The following is a 27,000-nucleotide window of genomic DNA, read 5'->3' as shown; positions in this document are numbered from 1 at the left end:
TCAAACCATCTCTGACCCTGGAGGAAAACCGTGAGATCCTTGATCTGTGTTTTAAAAGTGTATTTCCCCTTCCTCCCTTGGAGAAGATGAAAGAGGAAGGCAAGAAACTAGAGGATACTCTGCACATAGAGGTATATGACACCAATTCCCCTCTGGCAGACTCCACTGAGATCTCTGCCCAGCAAGCACTGGGTGATAGCAGCCACACATGACCTCCCTGCAAAGTCATGGCTAACTTCACCTCCACCTCCTGCAGAAATTATCTGGTGTTGAGCCTCACTCCTTCTCTTCTGGTTTCAGTTGATGTATGAGTGCTCCTTAGAAGCCCTTAGTGAGCTAATGAAGATCCTGCTTGAGGAAGAACCAACCCCAGACTGGTTCCAGGAAATGTTTCATGTGAGTAGCCCATAGGACCAGGGTGATAATTGTTTCTTGTGTTATAGCAGGGATGATGCTCAAGCTTCTGTTGTGGAGGAATTTTCCGCAGCGGGTGAATTTTAGGGAGAAAGCATCAATTTTTTCCTGAAGTAAATGGGAATGTGTCCCATTGAAATCCATGGGAGCTGTTCCATTTTATGCCAGTGGTGGACTGAGATCTAGTTTTTCCAGTATAGTTAACACTACATGGACAGGAAAGAAATTCATCAGTGCAGTAACCAAATTCAAGAGGACCAGTGAGAACTGATCACCTCTTGTAAAAGGAATGAATTAGTATTGAGTTAAGCTCTGTGTATGGAAACTCATTCACCAAAGACTTCCTGCTCTTCAGACATAAACAGAATAGTTTGAAGAGCTGAGGGGAGGGGACTTAGGTGCAACGTTGGTATGAAAATAAAGTTATAAAAGGAGCTGGCCTGGGGAGACTTCTCTGCTCCTCTCTGTCATTTGCCACTCAGCATGGGAGAAGCTGTCCAGGAAAGAGAACACAGCACCGGACCCCAAACTGCATGCAATGTGCTAGACAGCTGCCATCAGACAGTCTACAGAAGCCCTCACATACACAGCGCCAGACTCATCTCTCATGTAACTCCTTTGGCTTTGATGGAGTTACGTACACCAGAGGTGAATCTGGTCCCTGGGTCTCTTTTTGGAGACATATAAATCTTTTGCTATATGGAAGTTAAATGCTTTGGAGAGGGATTTTAGTGACAATCAAACCTATTTAAAAGAAACGTTTGGAAGGGTTTTTTGGTACTAACTTTGTCCATTCTCCTGCTTTGCCAACAGCTACTAGAGACCTGGCTCAGTTCAGAGAAGGAGTGGGAGAGAGAAAGGGCCTTGCAGGCCAGCGTCTGGCTGCTAACTGCCTATCAGGAGATAGTTAATAGCACAGTGAGTATAGTTCTACTCTTCCTTGAGCTGACTTCCCCACTTAAATCAAATCTGACATTCAACGTGAATGCATGAGAAATTCTACTAGGCCTGCAGTTGGGCCTCAAAGTGAGTAAGATCCCTCTGCTTCCATAAGAGAAAGGTTTCCATAAGAGTGCTGTGACAGCACTCAGGCCAGACTGTAAGAAACAGGGCAGGCAGTTCCCCAGACGAGTGATTTTATAATTAGATTCACCAAACCAGTAAGAAAAGAGCTTCTACTCTGGTTAACAAAATACCAAACAATAGTACCCTTTAGGCATTCCAGATCTTGGTTCCCATCTAGACAACTAAGTCTAATATAATCACCAATCACAAAGGACTAGACACTTATCCTTAGGTTAATATGAATCAGGTCTTCCCTAAAATATCAGCCAATCCTTAATAACTGAATATCAGATTTGTTGTTAAAAGGAAAAGGAAGAGAGTTACAAATGGCTAAGTGATAGATATTTGTTAAAATGACTTTCACTTTTCATAGATCAGGATCACAACCATGGTGGAATAAACGGCTGGCTTGTAAAAGTCTCTCCGGAATCATGCTAACCGGTCAACATCCAAAGCCAGTTTAGATGCAAAGGCTGTTAGTTTTTCCATGCATTTCCCAGACTATTCCAAATAATTATTTGGAAGATCTATGTCCTATGGCTTACACGTCCCCTGTTCAAAGTTTAAGCAGACTGGAGAGAGAAGATCAGTCCCATAACTTGTCTTTTATAGCTATTCTAGCCGGTTGGCAAGCCTCCTCACAGAAATTGTCTAAGCAGGATCTCTCCCTGAGAAAGAATAGGTCATGCAGATCTCCTGTCGTGCTTTGTTTTGAAGTTAATTTTCTATTTCCTATGCATACACTGGTAAATGGGTGATACCATCTGCTTTGTCAACAAAACCCTGTAGTCTAGACACAACCCTACATGCAATAACACCTTCTGTCGACAGAAATCTGTCGACAGAAGGTGTTATGCCTCGTAAAATGAGGTTTACCAGCGTCGACAAAACTGCTGAGTATAGTTTTGTCGACAAAACTCAGTAGTCTAGACACACCCTTTGAAATAACATATAAGTGACTTGTCTTGATACAATTGCAGTGCTGCTTGTTAAGTTATTGTGGGTCACACATAGGTTGGCTGTGTCAGTGTCATAGATGCCTTCTTATACTCTCAGGCTGTTAAAGTTGAATTTCTATTTCTATTTAATCAGATAAGAACATAAAACATGAATGGCCATTCTGGATCCCCCAGACAAATGGTTCATGTATCCTGTCTTCTGACAGTGGTGGGTGTTATATGCATCAGAGGGAACAAACAGAACAAGGCAATTGTTGAGTGATCTCTCCCCTGTTGTCCAGTCCCAGCCCCAGGCAGTCAGAGATATAGGGACACCCATATCATGCATCTCTGATCATCTTATATGGCTCTATCATACCCCCCTGTAAGCATCTCTTTTCTAAGATGAATGGTCCCAGTCCTTTTAACTTCTCCTTGTATGAGTTATCCCATATCCCATATCATTTTTGTTGCTTTTCTCTGAACTTTTTCCAATTATAACCTAACTTTATTTAAGTTGGAGGACTACAATTGCTTGCAGTATTCAAGGTGTGGGTGTACCATGGATTTGAAACAGTGGCATGATAAGAACATAAGAACATAAGAACATAAAAACGGCCGTACTGGGTCAGACCAAAGGTCCATCTAGCCCAGTATCCTGTCTACCGACAGTGGCCAGCACCAGGTGCCCCAGAGAGGGTGGACCGAAGACAGTGATCAAGCGATTTGTCTCCTGCCATCCCTCTCCAGCCTCTGACAAACAGAGGCCAAGGACACCATTTTATCCCTTGGCTAATAGCCTTTCATGCACCTAGCCTCCATGAAATTATCTAGCTTCTCTTTAAACTCTATTATAGTCCTAGCCTTCACAGCCTGATCTGGCAAGGAGTTCCACAGGTTGACTACACGCTGTGTGAAGAAGAACTTTCTTTTATTAGTTTTAAACCTGCTACCCATTAATTTCATTTGGTGTCCTCTAGTTCTTCTATTTAGGGAACTAATAAATAACTTTTCTTTATCAGCCCTCTCCACACCACTCATGATTTTATAGACCTCTATCATATCCCCCCTCAGTCTCCTCTTTTCTAAACTGAAAAGTCCCAGTCGCTTTAACCTCTCCTCATATGGGACCCGTTCCAAACCCCTAATCATTTTAGTTGCCCTTTTCTGAACCCTTTCCAAGGCCAAAATATCTTTTTTGAGGTGAGGAGACCACATCTGTACACAGTATTCAAGATGTGGGCGTACCATAGTTTTATACAGGGGTAGTAAGATATTCTGGGTCTTATTTTCTATCCCTTTCTTAATAATTCCCAGCATCCTATTTGCCTTTTTGACCCCTGCTGCACACTGCGTGGAAGTTTTCAGACAACTGTCCACAATAACTCCAAGATCCCTTTCCTGATTTGTCGTAGCCAAATTAGCCCCCATCATACTGTATGTATAGTTGGGGTTATTTTTCCCAATGTGCATTACTTTACATTTATCCACATTAAATTTCATTTGCCATTTTGTTGCCCAATCACTCAGTTTGGTGAGATCTTTTTGGAGTCCCTCACAGTCTGCTTCTGTCTTGACTATCCTAAACAGTTTTGTATCATCTGCAAACTTTACCACCTCACTGCTTATCCCTTTCTCCAGATAATTTATGAATAAGTTGAAAAGGATTGGTCCCAAGACTGACCCTTGGGGTACACCACTAGTTACCCCTGTCCAATCTGAAAATTTACCATTTATTCCTACCCTTTGTTTCCTGTCATTTAACCAGTTCGCAATCCAAGAAAGGGCCTTCCCTCTTATCCCATGGCCATGTAATTTACACAAGAGCCTTTGGTGAGGGACCTTGTCAAAGGCTTTCTGAAAATCCAAGTATACTATATCTACTGGATCCCCCTTGTCTGCATGTTTGTTGACCCCTTCAAAGAACTCTAACAGATTAGTAAGACAGGATTTCCTTTTACAGAAACCATGTTGACTTTTGTCCAATAAATTATGCTCTTCTACATGCTTCACAATTTTATTCTTTACTATTGTTGCTACTAATTTGCCCGGTACTGAAGTTAGACTTACCGGTCTGTAATTGCCAGGATCGCCTCTAGAGCCCTTTTTAAATATTGGTGTCACGTTAGCTAGCTTCCAGTCATTAGGTACGGAAGCCGATTTAAAGGATAGGTTACAAACTACAGATAATAGCTCACCAATTTCCCATTTGAGTTCTTTTAGAACCCTTGGATGAATGCCATCCGGTCCCGGAGATTTGTTAACATTAAGTTTTTCTATTTGTTCCAAAACCTCCTCTAATGACACTTCAATCCGGGACAGTTCCTCAGATTCATCACCCACAAAGGACGGTGCAGATTCAGGAATCTCCCCAACGTCCTCAGCCGTGAAGACTGAAGCAAAGAAATCATTTAGTTTCTTCGCAATGGCTTTATCGTCCTTGATTGCTTCTTTTATAGCTCAATCATCTAGGGCAGGGGTCTCCAAACTACGGCCCGCGGGCCGGATGCGGCCCGCGAGGCCCTCTCATCCGGCCCGTGGAGACCTTTTTGTCTGGCCCCGCCTTCCGCGTGCCGGTGTGACGAGGCGACCCCCGCCCGTCCCTGGGGCGCCGCCGAACGGGCCCTTCTTGCCGCGGGGGGGGGCCCTGTCAGGGGTGTGCGGCGTGTACTCACGCCGCGCCGGGGCAGGAGAAGCGGGCCGCTCCGCTGACAAGCGGCCGCGCGGCGTCAAACGGCGCAGGGGGCGGGGGTTAGCACGGGCGGCGTTCCCCCGCCCAGACTGACAGGGCAGCTGGCCAATCAGGGGGCAGGATGGGCGGTGGTGGTAACGCCCGCCCGGCAACGTGCGGGGGAACGTGAACCCCGGCGGGAACTTTAAAAAGGTGACCCCTTCCGCCCGGGGGGGGGGGGAGGAGTGAGCGGTGGCAAGCAGGAGGGGAGGACAGCGTGCAGAGGAAGGGGAGAGCAGGGGGAAAAGCCCCCCCCCCTTCTCAGGAGTCCAGACCCGACGGCCACCCAGACGGCAGGACCAGCCCCGGCGGGAGGGGTGGGCATCTGGATATACGACCGTCAGCCTGACGGACGAATCAAAGGTGACCGCCCCACGGTGGGGGGAGGTAGAGGGTCACACGAGGAGGGAAAGGAAGCAGCCCAGGGCAGAACTCGTTAGAGTTGGCGGGCTGACAAGTTACGGCAGGAGCCCCGTCAGCCGGACCGGAGCCAGCTGGTTCCGTGTCCTTAGGGCCCTGGGCTGGGGCCCGTGAGTGAGGGTGGGCCCGGGCCCCCCTTTCCCTCCCCTTCAGCACTGGAGGGAGTGCATGGTCAGAGTACCGGCCGCGCTGCGACAGAGGGCGCAATAGGCAACTGAAATTCCCCGTCGTGAAAGCGGCCCCCGAACTGCTGTTTGATAGTTAATGCGGCCCTCGGGCTGAAAAGTTTGGAGACCCCTGATCTAGGGGACCCTCAGTTTTTTTAGCAGGCTTCCTGCTTCTAATGTACTTAAAAACATTTTGTTATTTCTTTTTGAGTTTTTGGCTAGCTGTTCCTCAAAATCTTTTTTTGCTTTTCTTATTACATTTTTACACTTGATTTGACAGTGTTTATGTTCCTTTCTATTTATCTCACTAGGACTGGACTTCCACTTCTGAAAAGATACCTTTTTGTCCCTCACTGCTTCTTTTACATGGTGGTTAAGCCGCGGTGACTCTTTTTTAGGTCTCTTGCTATGTTTTTTAATTTGGGGTATACATTTAAGTTGGGCCCCTATTATGGTGTCTTTAAAAAGTTTTCATGCAGCTTTCAGGGACTTTGCTCTAGTCACTGTGCCTTTTAATTTCTGTTTCACTAACCTCCTCATTTTTGTGTAATTCCCCTTTTTGAAATTAAATGCCAGGGTGCTGGACTGCTGAGGTGTTCTTCCCACCACAGGAATGTTGAATGTTATTATATTATGGTCACTATTCCCAAGCGGTCCGGTAACGGTTATATCCTGGACCTGATCCTGCACTCCACTCAGGACTAAATCGAGAATTGCCTCTCCCCTTGTGGGTTCCAAGAAGCAGTCATTTAAGCCATTGAGAAATTTTATCTCTGCTTCTCTTCCTGAGGTGACATGTATCCAGTCAATATGGCGGTAATTAAAATCCCCCATTATTATAGAGTTCTTTATTTTGGTAGCCTCTCTAATCTCCCTCAGCATTTCAATGTCAGTATCGCTGTCCTGGTCAGGTGGTCGGTAATATATCCCTACTGCTAATTTCTTATTATTTATCATATTATTATTCATCCCTTTTCCTAGTGGTTCCTAACATACCATTAGCATTTTTAACTGCAGCTGCGTGTTGAACAGATGTTTTTAGAGGACTATCCACAATGACTCTGAGATTTTTCTTGAGTGCTACAGCTAATTTAGACCCCATCAATTTGCATGTACAATAAGGATTATGTTTTCCAATGTGCCGTACCCAGGTACAGTAATGGAGTTCACAATAAGGAAGGCAAATAATGTCCAGTATAGCCGGAGAACTTTCATTCTTCATTCTTTTTAAATTAGCCTCAGGAAACTTTTCATCAGTTTGGATATCTGATTGGGCTATTAGCACCATATACCTGTGCTTCAGTAACAACATCGCGTCAGTTGGTGGTTGACTGTATCAACTGTCTTCTCAATATACAAGGTGAGGAGACCATGAGCAGGTGTAAGTAACCCTTCACTTTCTTTCATTGTTGTAATGACCCTTTTTTCCATCTGTAATTCTTTCTGTCTTGTTAGCGACACTTATATAACAGAATGATTGGGGCCTTGTAAGTACATTGCTGGAAGAGAACTGCACAAATAATAAATAATCTGCAAATATTAGAGGGTGGGCAAAATATAGCACACAGGCCAGATCTGCCCTTCTCCCCAGAATTTCTGTCTGGAGCGCTCAGCTGATTAGCAAGCATGCCAGCAGCATGTGTTCAGCTGCCCCTCTCCGACCTTGCTCCATCCTATCTGCTGCTAGTGGTGTGTGGAGGGGAGGTGAGCAGGGAGGCGTGCAGAAGTCAGGGTGACTCCTTTGCCCCTGTCATCATCTCTGCAGAGCAGAGTTTGGGGAGAGGGACACATACAATAGTGCTGCTCCAGGTGAGTAACAGAGTGCCTATCTAAAGAGGCAGTGCACTGTTTCTAAGATTTCTCTGGCAGCCAGCATGTCCCTCTCTCTCTCTCTCTCTCACATACACACACACACACACATTGTCTCACACACACTCTCTCCCCGCCATATGCCCATATGCCCCCCCCTCTGCAGAGTGGGGTGGGGAGAGGGAGATGACAGAGCAGGACAGCTTTCCCTTAAAGAGACAGTTCATGATTTAGAAGTGAGCGAAGAGCCTGGGTTTCCTACCTAAGCTTTTGGTCAGCCCCATCTCTTTTACAATGAGAGTTCAGTGGAGGAATTCTCCTCCAAATCAGAACCTCAGATCAATCTACATGAGTTCTGCTTGACTATGAGATTAGATTTAAATACTGAGAGCAGAGTGGCTACTGAAACCAGATATACAGAGAAAAAGGCTCCACACAGAATACAGTGCCTGTTTAACCCTGTATGAATCAGAATGAATCACATGCCATTACTGTTAACTTTCAGACATAGGGGCTACGTCTAGACTACATCCCTTTTTCGGAGGGATAAGGGATCTTTCGGAAAAGGCTTAATTTTCCGCAAGATCAGCATCTAGACTGGTGCTTTTCTCCGGCAAAGCTCCGTGCCGAAAAAAGCTGCAGCCATTTTTATGCTAATGAAGCGGGGGAGATTTAAATCCCCGCTTCATTAGGAATTGCGATACATCTAATTTACATCCCTTTTCCGAAAAAGGGATGTAGTCTAGACATAGCCTGACGGTAAAATTCTGACTCCATTAAAGTCAACAAGAATTTCGTCATTGGCTTTAGTGGGGCCAAAATTTCACACACAGCTGGTAATAACATACCCCATAGATCCTCCTGTATGATTATCTATGGATCAGAGGTTCAGTTTTATTAAATGTTGCCATACTTTTTCTCCTTTTCTCTATCCTAGGTCAGTGCACAAACCTGGGATCAGCAGACGAGGAGCTGAGATGTCTCCGTGAGGCACTAACAACTCCAGACCCTGAGGCTCTGTTTCAAACCTCTTGCAAAATGGCTAAGGTAACAGACACTAGGTGACTGTCCTAATGGTTGTGCACCATTCATTTTCCCTTGTCCAGAGGACTGGAAAAGGGCAAATATAGTGCCCATCTATAAAAAGGGAAATAAGAACAACCCAGGAAACTACAGACCAGTTAGTTTAACTTCTGTGCCTGGGAAGATAATGGAGCAAGTAATTAAGGAAATCGTCTGTAAACACTTGGAAAGTGGCAAGGTGCTAGGGAACAGCCAGCCTGGATTTGTAAAGAACAAATCATGTCAAACCAATCTGATAGTTTTCTTTGATAGGATAACGAGTCTTGTGGATAAGGGAGAAGTGGTGGATATAGTATACCTAGACTTTAGTAAGGCATTTGATACAGTCTCGCATGATATTCTTATCAATAAACTAGGTAAATACAACTTAGATGGGGCTACTATAAGGTGGGTGCATAACTGGCTGGATAACCATACTCAGAGAGTAGTTATTAATGGTTCACAATCCTGCTGGAAAGGCATAACAAGTGGGGTTCCACAGGGGTCTGTTTTGGGACCGGCTTTGTTCAATATCTTCATCAACAATTTAGATATTGGTATAGAAAGTACGCTTATTAAGTTTGCAGACGATACCAAGCTGGGAGGGGTTGCGACTAATCTGCAGGATAGGGTCATAATTCAAAATGACTTGGACAAATTGGAGAAATGGTCTGAGGTAAATAGGATGAAGTTTAAGACAAATGCCAAGTTCTCCACTTAGGCTGTGTCCAGACTCCATGCCTCCTTCGACGGAGGCATGTAGATTAGCCACATCGGAAGAGGGAAATGAAGCCGCGATTAAAATAATCGCGGCTTCATTTAAATTTAAATGGCTGCCCCGATCTGCCGATCAGCTGTTTGTCGGCAGATCGGGAGAGTCTGGACGCGATGCCCCGACAAAGAAGCCTTTCTTCATCGACACAGGTAAACCTGGTTTCACGAGGCTTACCTGTGTCGATGAAGAAAGGCTTCTTTGTCGGGGCATCGCGTCCAGACTCTCCCGATCTGCCGACAAACAGCTGATCGGCAGATCGGGGCAGCCATTTAAATTTAAATGAAGCCGCGATTATTTTAATCGCGGCTTCATTTCCCTCTTCCGATGTGGCTAATCTACATGCCTCCGTCGAAGGAGGCATGGAGTCTGGACACAGCCTTAGGAAGGAACAATCAGTTTCATACATACAGAATGGGAAGCGACTGTCTGGGAAGGAGTACGGCAGAAAGAGATCTAGGGGTTATACTGGACCACAAGTTGAATATGAGTCAGCAGTGTGATGCCGTTGCAAAGAAAGCAAACATGATTCTGGGATGCACTAACAGGGGTGTTGTGAGCAAGACATGAGAAGTCATTCTTCCGCTCTACTCTGCGCTGGTTAGGCCTCAATTGGAGTATTGTGTTCAGTTCTGAGCACCGCATTTCAAGAAAGATGTGGAGAAATTGGGGAGGGTCCAGAGAAGAGCAACGAGAATGATTAAAGGTCTAGAGAACATGACCTATGAGGGAAGGCTGAAGGAATTAGGTTTGTTTAGTTTAGAAAAGAGAAGATCGAGGGGGAACATGATAGCAGTTTTCAGATATCTAAAAGGGTGCCATAAGGAGGAGGGAGAAAACTTGTTCATCTTGGCCTATGGGGATAGAACAAGAAGCAATGGGCTTAAACTGCAGCAAGGGAGATTTAGATTGGACATTAGGAAAAAGTTCCTAATTGTCAGGGTAGTCAAACACTGGAATAAATTGCCCAGGGAGGTTGTGGAATCTCCATCTCTGGAGATATTTAGGAGTAGGTTAGATAAATGTCTATCAGGGATGGTCTAGACAGTATTTGGTCCTGCCATGAGGGCAGGGGATTGGACTCGATGACCTCTCAAGGTCCCTTCCAGTCCTAGTATTCTATGATTCTATGATTGTTTTATGCTTTTGTGATGTCTTTCCACACTTGGAGCGAGCTATGGGAGTGAGGCATTCGTGGGTAATCAGTAACATGCTTTTCATAGGTATATGCTATGAATGCCATGTAAAAAACAGATTCCTGACAGTTGCATGAACATGCCCATGCAAGTGCGCGCGCACATCCATCCATCCATCCATCCATCCATCCAGGGAGAAAATATGTGAGCGGGACATCAAGCTGAGAAACCAGTCTTGGCACCTTGTGTGTTTACCTGAACCTATATTTGTGTGCATGCATCTCATTGCATACTTTTATAATTTGTGAAAAGATGTCATGTACATCAAAGAATATAAACTGGAAATTTACATCCTGTTTGTCCCATACAATGTTGTGCTAACTGTATAACCTAAGATCTAACCTGATATTATTAGTGTAGAATAGAGATGTGGTAGCTAGAAAGATTACAGAGAAAATTTTAATTGCAACTGCCTTGCCAGATATGAGCCCAATTAGCAATTTGCTGATGAATACATTATTTTCCTATACAGCTCTTAGGCCTCCTTTCTGAAAAGTACTGGAGCCGACTATCATTGCAATCTTTCCTGTTTTTGATCTGTCCACAGGTGGTTAGTAAGTACTTTCCCTCTGAACAAGCCACAGATTTTATTGAGGCCATACTGGATGGTATGCTGTCTGCTAGCCCCTCCTGTGCCACAGCAGCCGGTCTGTGGATGAAAATCATCCTGAAGGAGTGTGGAGGTGCCATGCTGGATGAGGTAAAATAGAAGCTGGAGAGGTTTTTCTGGCTAACCTGCAGGCTTTCAGGTCTTTGCCATCATTTGCAGTGAATACAAGTCTTGCTGTTTCTCCCCCTGGGATTGGAAGGTAATTCCATCTGTGTTCCTATCCTGAGTCAGGCAATGAGGGAATCAACAGCAGAAGACAGAGATAATCTAACGATACATCTGCACTAGCTCGTTAGTTCGAGCTAGGTAGGGTAATGAGGGCAAGCGGAGTTGCAAATGAAGCCCGAGATTTAAATATCCCGGGCTTCCTTTGCATGTTCCCTGGCGCCACCATTTTTAAATCCCCCTTAGTCCGAACTCCGTGCCCGCGGCTACATGCGGCATGGACTAGGTAGTTCAAATTAAAGATCCTAATTCGAACTACCGTTACCCCTCATGGAATTAGGATCTTTAATTAGAACTACCTACTCCGTGCCTTGTGTAGCCGCGGGCACGGTGTTCGGATTAAGGGGGATTTTAAAATGGCAGCACCCGGGAACATGCAAATGAAGCCCGGGATATTTAAATCCTGGGCTTCATTTGCAACTCTGCTTGCCCTCATTACCCTACCTAGCTCGAACTAACAAGCTAGTGTAGCCGTACCCCAAGTGAAAAGGAAGATGCTTGATTATTTGTCTATCTTGTTGTCACAGTTTCCAGCCATGAAAGGCTTGGAAAAATTAGACTCCGAGTAAAATGCAAAAAGAGAATATCCGGCCCCAAGAGACAAGCTAAGTTAACTACATCTTAGGGCCTCAGATAATGAGGGGTCTCTAAAAATACCCCAAAATTGCTAGTTTTTACTTGCCTCTTTGCCTATGTACAGATAGATAGATAGATAGATAGATAGATAGATAGATAGATAGATAGATAGATAGATAGATAGATAGATAGATAGATAGATAACTTTATTATTTCTATTTTCATTGTCATTTCTGTTAGAATAATACATGTTGTTTTGGAAATGCAGTGAGGCCTCTTTAACTTGACATAGCTTAGGGCCTCAGCATGTTTTAACCCGGTGTTGCAGCCAGGTATGGGCAGTGATATGTATAATTTTTGTGGGTTAAATCTATGCAGCCATGTCTAAATACTTGTTTTTTGAAGGGAGGATTTTCTACAAGAACAGCAAATTGCTAAACGACTAAATAAACGTTTTGGTTCTGCAGAATGAATGGAGAGAATGGAAAAAGGACATTTTTTCTGGTTTTATTCTGTCCAGGTGCCAGATATCCTGAGTATAATATATATACATATGCCTACCATCGAGCAGGGTAGCTTGAGGCAGTTCCTGGTGGAGTCAGTGTCCATTCTAGCTCACCATCACCTAGAGGCAGTGATCTTCAGCCTCCTCATCAAACGTCTGCCGATGGACAGGTATATACTGCTCCTTACAGTGTTCATTTTGGTAACCATGGATCCCATGGCTTCACTGGAAGATGTAAGGCTTCATTTAAGCCACAGACAGTTTGAGATAATTCCTAAAGGTTAATAGCTTGGGTCTTTCTGCAGAAAGGTCCAAGACCATGTCAAGGTGGGTGCAGGGAGAAATTAAGTGTCATTCTGTTTCCATTAATTAATAGTTGCTTTGGCATCCTAAAGACTTCCCTTTACTGGCATCACTGGAGTGGATTTTTGCCTCTCCAGACCCCTGAACTAACATCACCCTGGAAATTGCCAGTGACTGTTCGTTTTCTGGTAGCATGAAAGCTTCAAATCCAAATTCCTGGCTGATTAGCAAGGATAGGGCACCAGGCTTTTGGTATCAGCAAGGGTATGGCTGCTGGAATGGAGCTGTCATTCTTGGTACTTAAAGACAGGGCGGTAAGCATATCTATCATTTCATTCAAACATCCCTAGCTGAATTATCAGTCATCAGTGCTGGAATCTAAGAACATAAGAACGGCTGTAGTGGGTCAGACCAAATGTCCATCTAGCCCAGGATCCTGTCTTCAGACAGTGGCCAATGCCAGGTGCCCCATAGGGAGTGAACAGAACATGCCCATTCTGGCAAATAGAGGCCAGGGAATGCCATTTGTGAAGAGGTCATGGGCTAGCCACAAATATTTGTTCTCGTAGTTGTACATCCAGTTAGTAGGAAGATCATTTTTCTTTCTTCAACTTATCTCCCAGGCCCTGATCTTTGGGCATCATATGCTCATGATTCCATATCTACTGAGAAGTAGGAAAACAGGAACTGTGATTAGAGCTCTGTGTCCTTTCCTTCTGAAGTCTAGCATTAATGGTTATGGTGCAGTAAGACTAGGGTTGTGTCTATACAGCACCCTAAACTTGAAATAAGATGCACAATTTGCACTCCGCAAATTGCGTATCATATTTTGCATAGCCTATTTTGAAATGTGGCGCTTCTACACAGCACCAAATGTCGAAATAATGTGCTATTTCAAGCCATCCCTTATCCCTCATGCAACAAAGTTTATTGGGATGGCAAAATAGTGTGCCCATTATTTTGAAAAATATTTCAAAATAACGGGCTGCTTGTGTAAATGTGGGGTAGCTATTTCGGGATACCTCCAGGATCCCAAAACAGTCATGCACTGTAGAAATGTAACCTGAAATGTAACTTAACTTAGTTCTGTAACTAGAAACTCAATATGTAAAACATGAGGACCATATAAGGAGGACAGCACTCTGAACTTGCTCATCATAGGGAGGGCTTGACAAATAATACAATCTACTCACCCATGGCGTGTAGATTGTAACCTGGAAGAGCCAGGTTCGGGCGACCTTTGTATGCGCAGAACGATCTGTGCATGCACAGATCACCGGACAGCGCGGTTGGTGAGCCCTGATCATAGTCAAGGAGAAAATTTGTTCTTTACTTGAATATGATGCATATAGTCAGAGCCACAAAAGTCTCCAGGGGTCACATATAACTTATGTTAAATTGCAGTGACACCACTGAGCTGTGGAGATCTCTGGGGACAGATCCCTTGCTCGCCCCTCAAGTCCTGAAGGTCCTAATAGAAAGAATAAAGACTCCAACAAGTCAAGAAGGAAGGATGACCTCAGAGACAGAAACCGACCTGCATTTAGCAGCTGCTGAACCTCTCATAGTAAGTTAGACGACAGACATGTATTTCTCTGCCTTGTGACAAACATGCTGATGGAAAGCTAGATGAGTGGTATAATATTGTCATATGGGCACTTCTTTTCTGAAGTACTGTTTCCTGGATTCCAGCTGTGCTTTCTGTGGAACAACAGATGGCAGATTTAGAGTATGTGGCTGATTCACTTAATACTATCTGGCAATTAGAAAGTCTTTGAATCAGATTTCTTACAGTGCTTTGCAGATGTTTTGTACAACTCACAACATGCTTTGATAGGTCGTACACATTTTTACAGCTATGGGACGCTAAGGCACACATGGAGTGAATTGCTCTCGGTCATTCATCAAGTTAGTGACAGGAGTGAGAATTTAGTCCAGCAGGTATCAGAAGGGGAGAGAGTGTGATAGTGTTAGGAAGAGACCTCTTCTTTTACCATGCTCTCCTTTCAGGCAACATGTGCCATCTTTGAAGTGGTGTCAGCATTGCAGCTGAGCAAAACTGTGCAGGAGCTGTTCCCGGAGTTGTTTACTGTTCTCCTGCAGCAGATCAGCCAAACCCTAGGACAAAAGATGCCTTTGCCCAGGATGAGCAGCCGAAGGAGGTTATTCAGAAAAGGACAACAACTATGTGAGGGCAACCCTTGCAGGTAATTAGAAGAAAGGGAGCAAAACAAAGAGAATCCCAGTCCATTTGTGTGACACTCCCCAGGAGTTCTCAGGGTTATGAGGCACCTTACCATCACCTGCTTTTAATATGAGAAAGTCTTGTTTGTGCTTGCTATAGGTCAGTTCCCTGAAACCACCAAGCTCTGGCAACACAAACACTACTATCTAGGCCTCCTCAGGCCTCAGTCTCTTTGTCCTCTCTTTCTGACTACAGCTTAGAGAATCTCTATCAACGGATTCTCCTCTAAGAGAAGTCTCCCTGCGATGTACGTGCATCTCCGCACCAATCAGCGTTCCCCCATCTCTTAGTTTAAAAACTGCTCTACGGCCTTTTAATGTTTAGTGCCAGTAGTCTGGTTCCACCCTGGTTTAGGTGGAGCCCATCCTTCCTGTATAGGCTCCCCCTCTCCCAAAAGTGTCCCCAGTTCCTGATAGATCCAAACCCCTCTTCCCTACACCATCGTCTCATCCACGCATTGAGACTCTGAAGCTTTGCCTGCCTACCTGGTCCTGCGCCTGGAACTGGAAGCATTTCCAAGAATGCCACCATAAAGGTCCTGGATTTCAGTCTCTTTCCTAGCAACCTAAATTTGGCCTCCAGGACATCTCTCCTACCCTTCCCTATGTCATTGATACCTACATGTACCACGACCACCGGCTCCTCCCCAGCACTAGACATAAGTCTATCTAGATACCTCGAGAGATCTGCAACCTTTGCACCAGGCAGTCAAGTGACCATACAGTTCTCCTGGTCATCACAAACCCAACTATCTATGTTTCTAACGATCGAATCACCCACTACTAACACCTGCCTCTTCCTAACATCTGGCATTCCCTCCCCCTCAGAGGTATCGTTGGTGCGAGAGGATACCGCAACATCCTCGGGAAGGAGGGTCCCAACTACGGGATGGTTTCCCTCTGCTCCCATTGAATTCTCTGTTCCCTTGAGACTTTCATCCTCCTTAAGAGCACTGGGACTCTCAGACTGGAGGTGGGACAGTACTACAGTGTCCTGGAAAGTCTCATCAACATAGCTCTCTACCTCTGTTAGCTCCTCCAGTTCAGCCACCCTGGCCTCCAAAGCCCGAACTCGGTCTCTGAGGGCCAGGAGCTCCTTGCAACAGGTGCACACATACGCCACTCGCCCACAGGGCAGGTAATCATACATGTTACACTCGACGTAATAAACAGGATAGCCCCCACTCTGCTGCTGGGCTTCTGTCTCCATTTTTTTATGAATAAATTTAAGTAAAAACTGGGCTTATTAAATCTCTGGAATATAGATTATTATAAAAGTTAGGTTTAAAGAAGATCAGAAGTCACTAGTGCCCTCTAAACTCCCACTCCAAAGTCCCTCTCCAAGCTCCCTGTTCGCGGACTCACAGGCTTATATAGCTCTGGTAGCCCCTCCCCCGACTGAGGCTCAGCCAATTAACATAGGCTTCTAGATTTCAAACCTTTTAGAAGCTCCTTCAAACAAACAAACAAACAAACAAACAAACAAACAAACAGACAAACACCAAACTAAACCAAACAGAGAAACACAAGCTCAGCACACAACAAATAACCCTCCCCACACACACACACAAACACACTCCCTTTTCATCCATCTCACACACAACAGTCTTGAGCCCCCACTCAGTAGCTTGGGAAATTCACACACCTCTGGACGCCTCTGAGAGGCAATGCTTCCCCACTTGCAAGCACAGAGTCTGAGTGTAGAAAAGAAACTTTTAATGAAAGAGAGCGAGAGAGGTCACATGGCATTAGCTTGGGAAAATACCACAGCCAGAGTTCATAACCAACCCACGAGTAACCATCCCAGCTCAAATGGATTGAGCAATGTCCTTTGCCCCTCAGGCTCACTAGTCCAACAATTTAAGGGTCCCATTCACCTACCCAAACTTTCTCCATACCCCACTTCAAACGCCCCACTTACAGCTCTGTCAGTACAGTCCCAGACACATCACCCTGATGACTCCACCCATTGAGCCTGAGGCCATGCCACCTTCGTGCTGCTCTTGTGGTCTGCTGCTCCACCAGCCGCTCTGCTGGCTGCCTGCCACTGCTCCTCTCCAGCTGCCCTGCTGGCCACCCTCTGGTCTCTCCCACCAGCCCCTCTGCTGGCCGCAATGGGTCTGGCTGCAGGCCAAACCAGTGACTTCAGCTCTTGGTGATTTCAACTCTTTAGCTACCACCTAGGCTGGAAAAAAGATTCTAGCTTCCACTGGAATAACAAAAAGACTCCTAATGGAGTCTGCTTTAGGTCTACCCTTAGAAGGAGGGGGGGGGGAGGAGAGAGACAGGTTGAACCAGCCTTACAGCTGACACCTGGCAGGCATGAAGCAGGCTGGCTCAAGCCCTTTGTCCCCAACTCAGTTCACTCAGCTCTGGAAGGGGGAGGCTTGTTTATCTGAGACCCCTTACAATGATGGTGTCTCTCCTGCAAGCACTGGTGTCATATTTTACAGTTCCTACATTTAGGGGTAGCATGGTTTGTGACCCCACAACAGCCAAATTAGTTACAATACATCACATTCCATTCTGACAACCAGTCCTCCATGAGCCCTGGCTGAATTGGATTTATATAACCACACTCCAGATTCCTTCCCCATCCCAGCATGAAGCAGTTAATTATCAGACAGGCCTGTATTTACATATCAACAGTTAATTATCTTACAGGGCTAAACAATTTGAGTGAGCATGCCCACCCCCAAAATGTGGTGTATTCTCTCCTTTTCGCTGGCTGATTGCAAGCAGTAGTTCAGCCCCTGCTTACACTTATACTTTAGAACTCAGCTCTGGAAAACATACAACACTTAGATGTATTTATAGGGAAAACAAGAACTGGTATATTATCAAAGAACAGAGATGTCAGTGATAATGAGTTAGAATACAGGCAAAAAATGGTTAGAGCCCTGCGCGAATACAAACATCTACCCCTGGACACGGAGATCTGCAGATAGACATTGGGTTCTGCACATCCACAGGGCTCTGCTCCCAAGAGCCATTGTGACCAACAGAGAGGCGCATGGCCCTGTCATGCCTGGGAACCAGTGTCCTGCACCAGCAGCTCCTCCCATCCGCACTGCTGTGTGGTGTCAGTTGAAGGGCACACATTGCTCTGTGTCTCGCAGGTCCACCTGCTGCTCTTTTAAGGGTAGCCAAAACTACATCAGGGTTATTTTCAGGCCCCACTTTGCAGAACGCTACCTTCTGTGGCTGGTTTCCATTTCCTGTCATAAAACTCTCCAAACTTCGGAGGAGTCGTTGCCATCCCTGGGCTTGTTCCCATATAAATTCCTGCTGGTTCTTTTGCTGCTAAGCCTAGCAGGCAAACAAGGACTGGTTTTCTGCATGGTGGGATTGTTGGAAGGTCTGCAGGGCCTTCTACTCCTGCAATTTTCAACTGGGTTTATTTCAAGGGCTAAGAAGCAGGGCTGGCATTAGACTAGCGGCAGCTCAGGGCAGAAAGCTGAAGCTCTGAGCCCAGATGGGCTGGAGCATTGAGGCTCAGCACCTTGCAGTAAATCCTGAGCCCCAATGTCCTGTGGGGTTACAGACTGGAGCTGGAAGTCCTAAGCCCCAGTGCCTAGCATGACAGAGGCTTGGAACCGGGCTGTGGAGTATTAAATTAAATTAATGGAGATTGCCTATCTCCTAGAACTGGAAGGGACCATATTGGAGGGGACCTCAGAAAGAGAGGTTGAGAACCCATGTCCTACACCTCTCTTTGCTGCTCTAGAACCCTTTTGCAGTGTTCTCTCCAGCACCCAGACTTCTACATCTTCTCAGCCACATTCTCAGTTTGCATAGATAAAAGGAAATCCTGGATGAGCCCCCCCAGCTGGGACAGGGTGGAAAGGTCTTCCACAAACACAGGTGTTCCGTGAACACAGCCCGTGTTGAGATTTTCTTGTCTGTACCTACCGATGTGTAGACTATTTCCAGTGTTTTAATCCACCTGTCCATGCATAGCACCGTTACATTAGTTGAAGCAAAATGCAGGACAATGTAGCACTTTAAAGACTAACAAGATGGTTTATTAGATGATGAGCTTTCGTGGGCCAGACCCACTTCCTCAGATCAAATAATTATTTGATCTGAGGAAGTGGGTCTGGCCCACGAAAGCTCATCATCTAATAAACCATCTTGTTAGTCTTTAAAGTGCTACATTGTCCTGCATTTTGCTTCAACTACCGTTACATTATATCTCAGCTTTCTAGTCCCTCCTCCAGATGGAGGGAAAGTGTTTCCATTCAGAGAACTCCCTTTGAAAGGCTCTCCTAGCATTTTGCTCTCTGTTTCCCTCAAACACTCCTCTGTGTGTCCCTTTAGGCAGATTCCTTATTAATGGGATAATAGGTTTGTTGATTCTATAGCCCCACTCTAGCCAGGCAATCAGGTACATTTCTATCCAATTAGGCTTTCTCTGGGGAAGCTAATTAGTAGTAGTAGTTACCAGAGTGCTGACCCCAAGTACAAGCTCTCAGCACCCTGTCACATCTCGCTGGAGATAAGGCCCCAAAATATCCATTAGTGATCACTAATCTCTCTGGGTATGTCTACACTACCCTCCTAGTTCGAACTAGGAGGGTAATGTATGCATACCGCACTTGCTAATGAAGCCCGGGATTTGAATTTCCCGGGCTTCATTAGCATAAGCGGGGAGCCGCCATTTTTAAATCCCCGCTGCTTCGAACCCCGTGTAGCGCGGCTACACGGGGCTCGAACTAGGTAGTTCGGACTAGGGTGCCTATTCCGAACTACCGGTACACCTCGTTTCACGAGGAGTAACGGTAGTTCGGAATAGGACCCTAGTCCGAACTACCTAGTTCGAGCCCCATGTAGCCGCGCTACACGGGGTTCGAAGCAGCGGGGATTTAAAAATGGCGGCTCCCCGCTTATGCTAATGAAGCCCGGGAAATTCAAATCCCGGGCTTCATTAGCAAGTGCGGTATGCATACATTACCCTCCTAGTTCGAACTAGGAGGGTAGTGTAGACATACCCTCTGTGTCCCAGCTTTTGGGGTCTGATTGTGAATTTTTTCCATATTACTGTACTGTGCTAGTGCCCATACGCCTTGCAGATTGGAGAAAGTGACTGCAAAATGTTGTCCATAGCAACACTAGTAATATGAGATGTATGAGACTGAAATACCTCCTGGGATTAAGTCCTTCCAAAAACAGTGGTCCCCAGGATACTGTCAATGGATGAACTGTCAATGAACAACAGACCTGACAAGTAACTGGGGTTTCCTGACTGCTTAGGCTGTGCCTTTCTATTGGTTACTACAGTTCTGTGCCTCTTTTCCCCCAGGCTTTCTATTGAAGCATTAGAGGCTGTGCTTTTCAAGGCTGTGAATGAGAAGCTGATAAGAACACTCTGGAAGCAGAGAACTTGGATGCTTCTTGAAAATCCGCAGACTCACCACGAGGGGGTGTGTTTGCTGGTGAGGTAAGAGATCTAGGAGACAGCATTTCATCCTCAGGGATCGACAACAAATAGAGTGACTGACAGGGAACTTTCAGGTATAGCTTTGTGCGGGGTGTCCTGGGTGAGAAACACAGAGCTTCCATGCCTACGTTTTAGAGTTGTATGGTCATAGCAGCTAAGCTTTTGAAGTGCACAGTCTGCCCCATAAGTGGTTCCTTTTGTCTTCCAGTGTTCTGCAAAGATCGGGACTAATAACAGTGGAGATCATACAGAGCCTCAGGTATGAGCAGTTCCACCATTAGGCTGTTTTCTGTTGTTTACCTTTCTCTGAGGAGTTGTACAGTTCAGTTCATAGGAATTCATTTTAGATAGTAGAATGTGTCCTTTGTAAGGAAATCTCACAAGGAACTTCATTACACCTTTCTTAATCATTTTCTCTTTGTTATTTTTGGGGCCTATACTAGCCTTTCCTAGCTGCCTATTCTAATTGCTGGTTAAGAGAGAGTGAGAAAGATATAGATAGGCTACGTCTACATTGGCAAGATTTTGCGCAAATAAGTTATGTCTAACCTACAGCACTAATTCAAATTAACTTAATTCGAATTAGTTAATTCAAAATAAGCTAATTTGAATGAGTGCATCTAGACCTAAAAACTAATTCGAATTAGCATTTTGCTAATTCGAAATAGCATGTCCACATTGAGTGGACCCTGAACCGAAGTTAAGGCTGGCCAGAACCAGTGCCGTCAGGGCATCAGGTTAGGACTTAAGGTTTGGAGCTGCTTCCTCAGGCTAGCCGAGGGCTGTGCTTAAAAGGACCCGACCCCCACCCCGGAAAGACAGTTCTCAGGATTCCCCTCTTGCTTGTCTAACTCGATGGGGACAGCAAAGCAGTCCTGTCTTGGAGTGCCCTGAATGCCCACACTCGGCACATTACAGCACTCGACCATCAGCCCGGCTGCACTTGCCGCAGGCTGCCATCCGGGGGAGGTCAATCAGGGGGCTGTCAGGATCCAGGAGGCCCTACAGGAAAGCTTCCACCCCGAGGAGCCCGCAGAGCCACCCCAGTCCTCCCCATCGGGGGCTCGTGCCCCATTCCTCCCTCACCTCCTTCCACTTACCCTTCCCGAGCCCCCTCTTCCTGATGTAAAAAATAAAGGACACGTGTTCAAAAATAGAAACTCTCTTTATTTAACAAAACTGGGGACGGGGGAGGGGTGAGTTAACCTCTGGGGGACTGGGAAAAGGAGGTGGGAGAAGGGAAGAAAGAGGGTGGGAGAGGGGAGGTGGAAACCTGGGAGGAGGGAGCTGGAAGGGGGAAGCCAGGGGAAGAAGGAGGAGGGGAAGTATAAAACTATGGTACGCCATATCTTCAGAACTGTGTACAGATGTGGTCTTCTCACCTCAAAAAAGATATGGCCTTGGAAAGGGTTCAGAAAAGGGCAAGTACAATGATTAGGGGTTTGGAACAGGTCCCATATGAAGAGAGGCTAAAGAGACTGGGACTTTTCAGCTTAGAAAAGAGGAGACTGAGGGGGGATATCATAGAGGTCTATAAAATCATGAGTGGTATGGAGAGGGTGCATAAAGAAAAGTTCTTCATTAGTTCCCATAATATAAGGACTAGAGGACACCAAATGAAATGAATGGACATCAGGTTTAAAACTAATAAAAGAAAGTTCTTCTTCACACAAAGTTCTTCTTATAGTCAACCTGTGGAACTCCTTGCCACAGGAGGCTGTGAAGCCTAGAACTATAACAGAGTTTAAAGAGAAGTTAGATAAATTCATGGAGGTTGGGTCCGTGGAGTGCTATTAGCCAGGGGGTAGGAATGGTGTCCCTGGCCTCTGTTTGTGGAAGGCTGAAGATGGATGGCACGAGACAAATCGCTTGGTCATTGTCTTCGGTCCATCCCCTCTGGGGTACCTGGTGTTGGCCGCTGTCGGCAGACAGGCTACTGGACTAGATGGACCTTTGGTCTGACTCAGTACGGCCATTCTTATGTTCTTATGTTCTAAGCGCAGGGCTCAGGGTCGGGGGTCTCACTGGAACAACTTGATTTTCATGCAAACCTGCTCCTGGTTTTGGATGTGGCCTTTGGTGGCCAGGCTGGCAGCTATCCTGCCCTAGACGGCTGCATTCCTGTGCCTAGTGTGGAAGTCATGGACGCTGGAGGCCTCCCCCCCAAACCTCGATAATGTCCACGATCTCCGCACTAGACCAGGTGGGCGCCTGCCTCTTCTGGCCCTGGGCAGGCTCCTAGGAGCCGCCAGCCTGGTCCTGGGAAGAGGCGGAGGGCTGGGTGGCAGCGGGTGGCTGGCTCATGCCATGCCAGGTGCAGGGTCTGCTGGCTGGGTGCTGGCAGGCTTACAACTGGCACAGGCATTGTAGCCAGACCGTGCCCCTTTAAGGGCTCTGGGGCTAGGAGAGGGGCAGAAAAGTTTCCCTGGCTTGGCCCAGAGTGGCCATCAGGGCAACCCGATTAAGGTTAGCCTCCCACTAGTTTGAATTTAGTGGCTACACAGCCCTTAATTTGAACTACCTAATTCGAACGAGGCGTTACTCCTCGTAGAATGAGGTTTACCTAGTTCGAATTAAGCGCTACGCTAGTTCGATTTAAATTTGAACTAGCAGTTTATATCTATAGCCGCTATTAAAGTTAATTCGAACTAACGGCTGTTAGTTCGAATTAACTTTGTAGTGTAGACATACCCATACTTTTAACGCAAGAGTTTTTGCGTTAGAATATTTGCGCAAGAGAGTGTCTACACTGGCATGTGCTGTTGCGCTAAGAGGCGCTTTTGTGCAAAATCATCCGTGCCAGTGTAGACGCTCTCTTGCGCAAGAAAGCTCCGATGGCCATTTTAGCCATTGGGCTTTCTTGCACAAGAAATTAATGTGGCCTGTCTACACTGGCCTCTTGCGCAAGAACAGTTGCACAGGAGGGCTTTTTCCTGAGCGGGAGCATCATAGTTTTTGAGCAAGAAGCACTGATTTTATACATTAGAATGTCAGTGTTCTTGCGCAAGAACTCCCCGCCAGTGTAGACAGGCAGCTGCTTTTGCGCAAAATCATGCCAATGTTGCAGCCAAGTTAGCTGGTGAGAGAAAGTGTGCCGTGTCCCTTTTGGTATTCCCTTTGAGGTAGACAGAAAAAGTCCCAGTGTGCAACACTGAGCTACTATTAATCTCTCCGTGCTGTGACTTCTCATGCATAAATGGAGATGTTAATGTTCTCCTACTTCTCCAGTGTGGTGTTAGGAGGAATTTGTAATTTGCAATAGAATGCTTTGAGATGGCGCAGTCATTTAGTAGCAGAGGCTGGCACACTGTCACGTAGGGTATGTTTATTCTCCGATCAAACTAGTGTGCTAAAAATAGAGTAGCTGGGGCAGGAGTAGCAGGAGGGGTTAACTATTCCAAGGATGATCCCATCCAAACCCAAAAGTCTGTTCTCAAGGTGGCTAGCTCCTCCGACTGCTTCTGTCATCTTACCTGCACTCTATTTTTAGTAGTCAGAGTTAGTGTGGACTCAAACTATAGACCTAAGCTCAGTGTTGTTCACTGTTCCTTACTGGTGCTTCATCACTGGGAGGTAGGCAGGCCACCGCCACACAGTGCCTGCTGTTGCAGGTTCCTGATTGCCTTGCCCAGGAAGCACTAGATTCCTCCCCTTTGGCCCTGTGCCATCCTTTCCTTAGCACACCCATGCAAGCCAGGCAAGCATTGTGGCCTAATTAATTTATCCATGTGAGATCCTTGCTTAGTACGCACTTATTCCTGGCCCCAGCCCTTTGTTCACACCACTAGATTAATACACTATCCTAGTATATCTCCAATAACTGACAGCAGTGGCAAGAGGAACATAGATTGTTTAAAGCAAATGAGGTTTTATGTAAACATTCTTAATTTTTTTCTCTTATTCTCTTCAGTGTGGACACTAAACTTTTCTAGTATTTTCTTGCCTACAACTCACCTTAGACCCACAATAGAAGCCAAAGGGCCAATGTTATCACCTTGCACTTAACAAGAGAAGGTTTTTTATTGATGTTTATTTTACACTGCTTATTTAGGCATCATCCTGGAACATACGGACACCAAAAATATGAAATGGCTGGACATGGAACATCTGTTGACCTGTAAGTAACAAATACAGGTGAAATCCTATTTATTAGTGAGTTATAAAGAAATTTAGCTGACAAGCAAGCAGTAACTGATACCACAGGTGTGAAGTGCATCAGCCACACATCAAAGGACAGATTCAGCTTTAGTCTGCTCTGAAAGAGGTACGTCTACACTACAGCGTTAATTCAAGTTAGCTTAATTCGAAATAGTTAATTCGAATTAAGCTAATTCGAATTATGCATCTATACACAAAACCTATTGCAAAATAGCATTTTGTTATTTTGAAATAGCGTGTCCACACTGAGTGGACCCTGAACCGAAGTTCAGGCTGGCCGGAACCAGTGCTGGCAGGGCATCGGGTTAGGACATAGTGTGTGGGGCTGCTGCCTCAGGCTAACTGAGTTCCGTGCTTCACGGGACCCTACCCCCACCCCGAACAGACAGTTCTCAGGGTTCCCCGCTCGCTTGTCTACCCCGATGAGGGACAGCAAAGCAGTCCTGTCTTGGAGTGCCCTGAGTGTCTGCACTCGGGACACCACAGCACTCGGCCACATGGAGCCAGAGCTGCCCCTGGGCACACCGGTGGGTCTCGTAGGGTTGTTGCCATCAGCACAGCTGCACTTGCTGCAGGCTACCGTCCGGGGAGTCCATCGGGGGGCTGTCAGGATCCAGGAGGCCCTGCAGGAGAGTGTCCACCCCGAGGATCCCTCAGAGCCACCCCGGTCCTCCCCACCAGGGGCTCGTGCCCCATTCTTCCCTCACGTCCATCTACTTACTCCTCCCTAGCCTCCCTTCCTGATGTCAAATAAAAGACATGTATGTTCAAAAATAGAAACTGGGTTTATTGAACAACAGGGTGAACCTCTGGGGAGACTGGGAAAAGGAGGTGGGAGAGAGGAATAGAGTGGGTGGGAGAGGGGAGGGTGAAACCTGGGAGGAGGAAGTTGGAAGGGAGAAGCAAAGGGAAGAAAGGAGAAGGGAAGATCAGGGCCCAAGGTTGGGGGTCTCACCGCACCAACTTGATTGTCTGCAAACCTGCTCCTGGGTTCGCATGTGGCCTTTGGTGGCCAGGCTGGCAGCTATCCTGCCATTGACGGCCGTGTTCCTCTGTCTAGTGCGGAGATCATGGATGCTGGGGCATCCCTCCCAAACCTGAATAAGGTCCATGATCTCCACCCTGGACCAGGAAGGCACCCGCCTTCTCCAGCCCCTGTCAGGCTCCTGGGTGCTGGCAGACTGCTCCTGAGGAGCAGTGGAGGGTTGGCTGCCAGTGCCTTGCTGGCTCACGTTTTGTGGCTACTGGCTCAGGGGCCCCGGTGGCCACTGCTGGCTCTTGGCTGGTAGGCTTGGATCTGGCACGGGCCAGGGTCTATCCCTTTAATGGCTCTGGGGCCAGGGGGAGAGGAGAGGAAGTTTTCCTGGTTGTGCCCAGAGTGGCCACCAGGGCTCCCTGGGAAGGGCTGGAGGCCCCCTATTTTGAATTAATTGTCTACACAGCACTTAATTTGAAATAGCTATTTCAAATTTGGTGTTACTCCTCATAGAATGAGGTTTACCAAATTTGAATTAAGCGCTCTGCTATTTCGAATTAATTTCGAAATAGCGGTTTGCATGTATAGATGCTATTAAAGTTAATTCAAAATAACAGCTGTTATTTTGAATTAACTTTGCAGTGTAGACGTACCTGGAGGAAACTGCAGCCAGTGTGATATAAGTCAGTGCATCTCCTGGCTATCCTGGCAATGCCTCTTCCCAACCTGTGTGATCCACTCTTTGGGCTCCATCGGCTCCCTGGGAGCCACTTTTTGCTACCCCAAACTCCACACCATCAGATTTATTTCTGTCAGGAGATGTAAACTAACTTAAAAGCAGAAGCTATTGAGTCAATGGAGCACCTTCCAATTGGATGAGTTTCTGGTAGGGTCAGGGTCTCCCCTCTCCCCCCTCCTCCATCTCAGTTTGGAGCTTGGAAGGATCCCAATGGAGGAACCTAAAGCTTTGTTTGTACAGAGAGCTTCTGTAGCTTGGTACTCACTGGTACTAAATCTCCAGCTACTGCAGGCATAGGTGACTATATGAAAAGTGAGTCATATTTTCTGTAATTCCAGCTCTCCAGGTCCTACAGAATGACCCAGGTCCCATTGTCCAGCTGGTGGCAACTCAGGTCCTAAGAGACATCTGACCTGGATGAGTGCTCGGGGAATGAAGCACAGACAAATAGAACAAAGAGCTCCTGCTACCTTGTCACATCCATTGCTTCACTGGGGATTGCTGGAGGACAATGTGCTCTGTCTGTGCCAGCTTCTGTTTCCAGCTTGCACCTCATATACTCGGGTGGGAAGCGAGACATGGGTGGTATGCGGCCAGCTACAGTGAATGAATGCTATATCTGCTAGCTCTCTATGGGGTAAGGGAGTAGT

At 46.3% G+C, this 27,000-nt stretch overlaps 1 protein-coding gene across 1 annotated transcript; it reads left to right on the top strand.

Moving 5' to 3' along the window:
- On the top strand, nt 1–27,000 carry LOC142824006 (maestro heat-like repeat-containing protein family member 2B). The gene is made up of 13 exons (XM_075915764.1): nt 1–131; nt 301–396; nt 1,228–1,332; nt 6,972–7,095; nt 8,482–8,591; nt 11,122–11,274; nt 12,506–12,660; nt 14,198–14,360; nt 14,804–15,000; nt 20,340–20,477; nt 20,686–20,736; nt 24,529–24,594; nt 26,689–27,000. The coding sequence occupies exons 1-13, from the start codon at nt 87–89 to the stop codon at nt 26,708–26,710; spliced, it is 1,425 nt and encodes a 474-aa protein (XP_075771879.1). The 5' UTR covers nt 1–86; the 3' UTR covers nt 26,711–27,000.

This window comes from Pelodiscus sinensis, unplaced genomic scaffold (assembly GCF_049634645.1).
Source record: "Pelodiscus sinensis isolate JC-2024 unplaced genomic scaffold, ASM4963464v1 ctg129, whole genome shotgun sequence".
Taxonomy (NCBI): Eukaryota; Metazoa; Chordata; order Testudines; family Trionychidae; genus Pelodiscus; species Pelodiscus sinensis.
The sequence above is the reverse complement of the archived record's forward strand: the minus strand, read 5'-3'. Positions and strand labels throughout refer to the sequence as shown.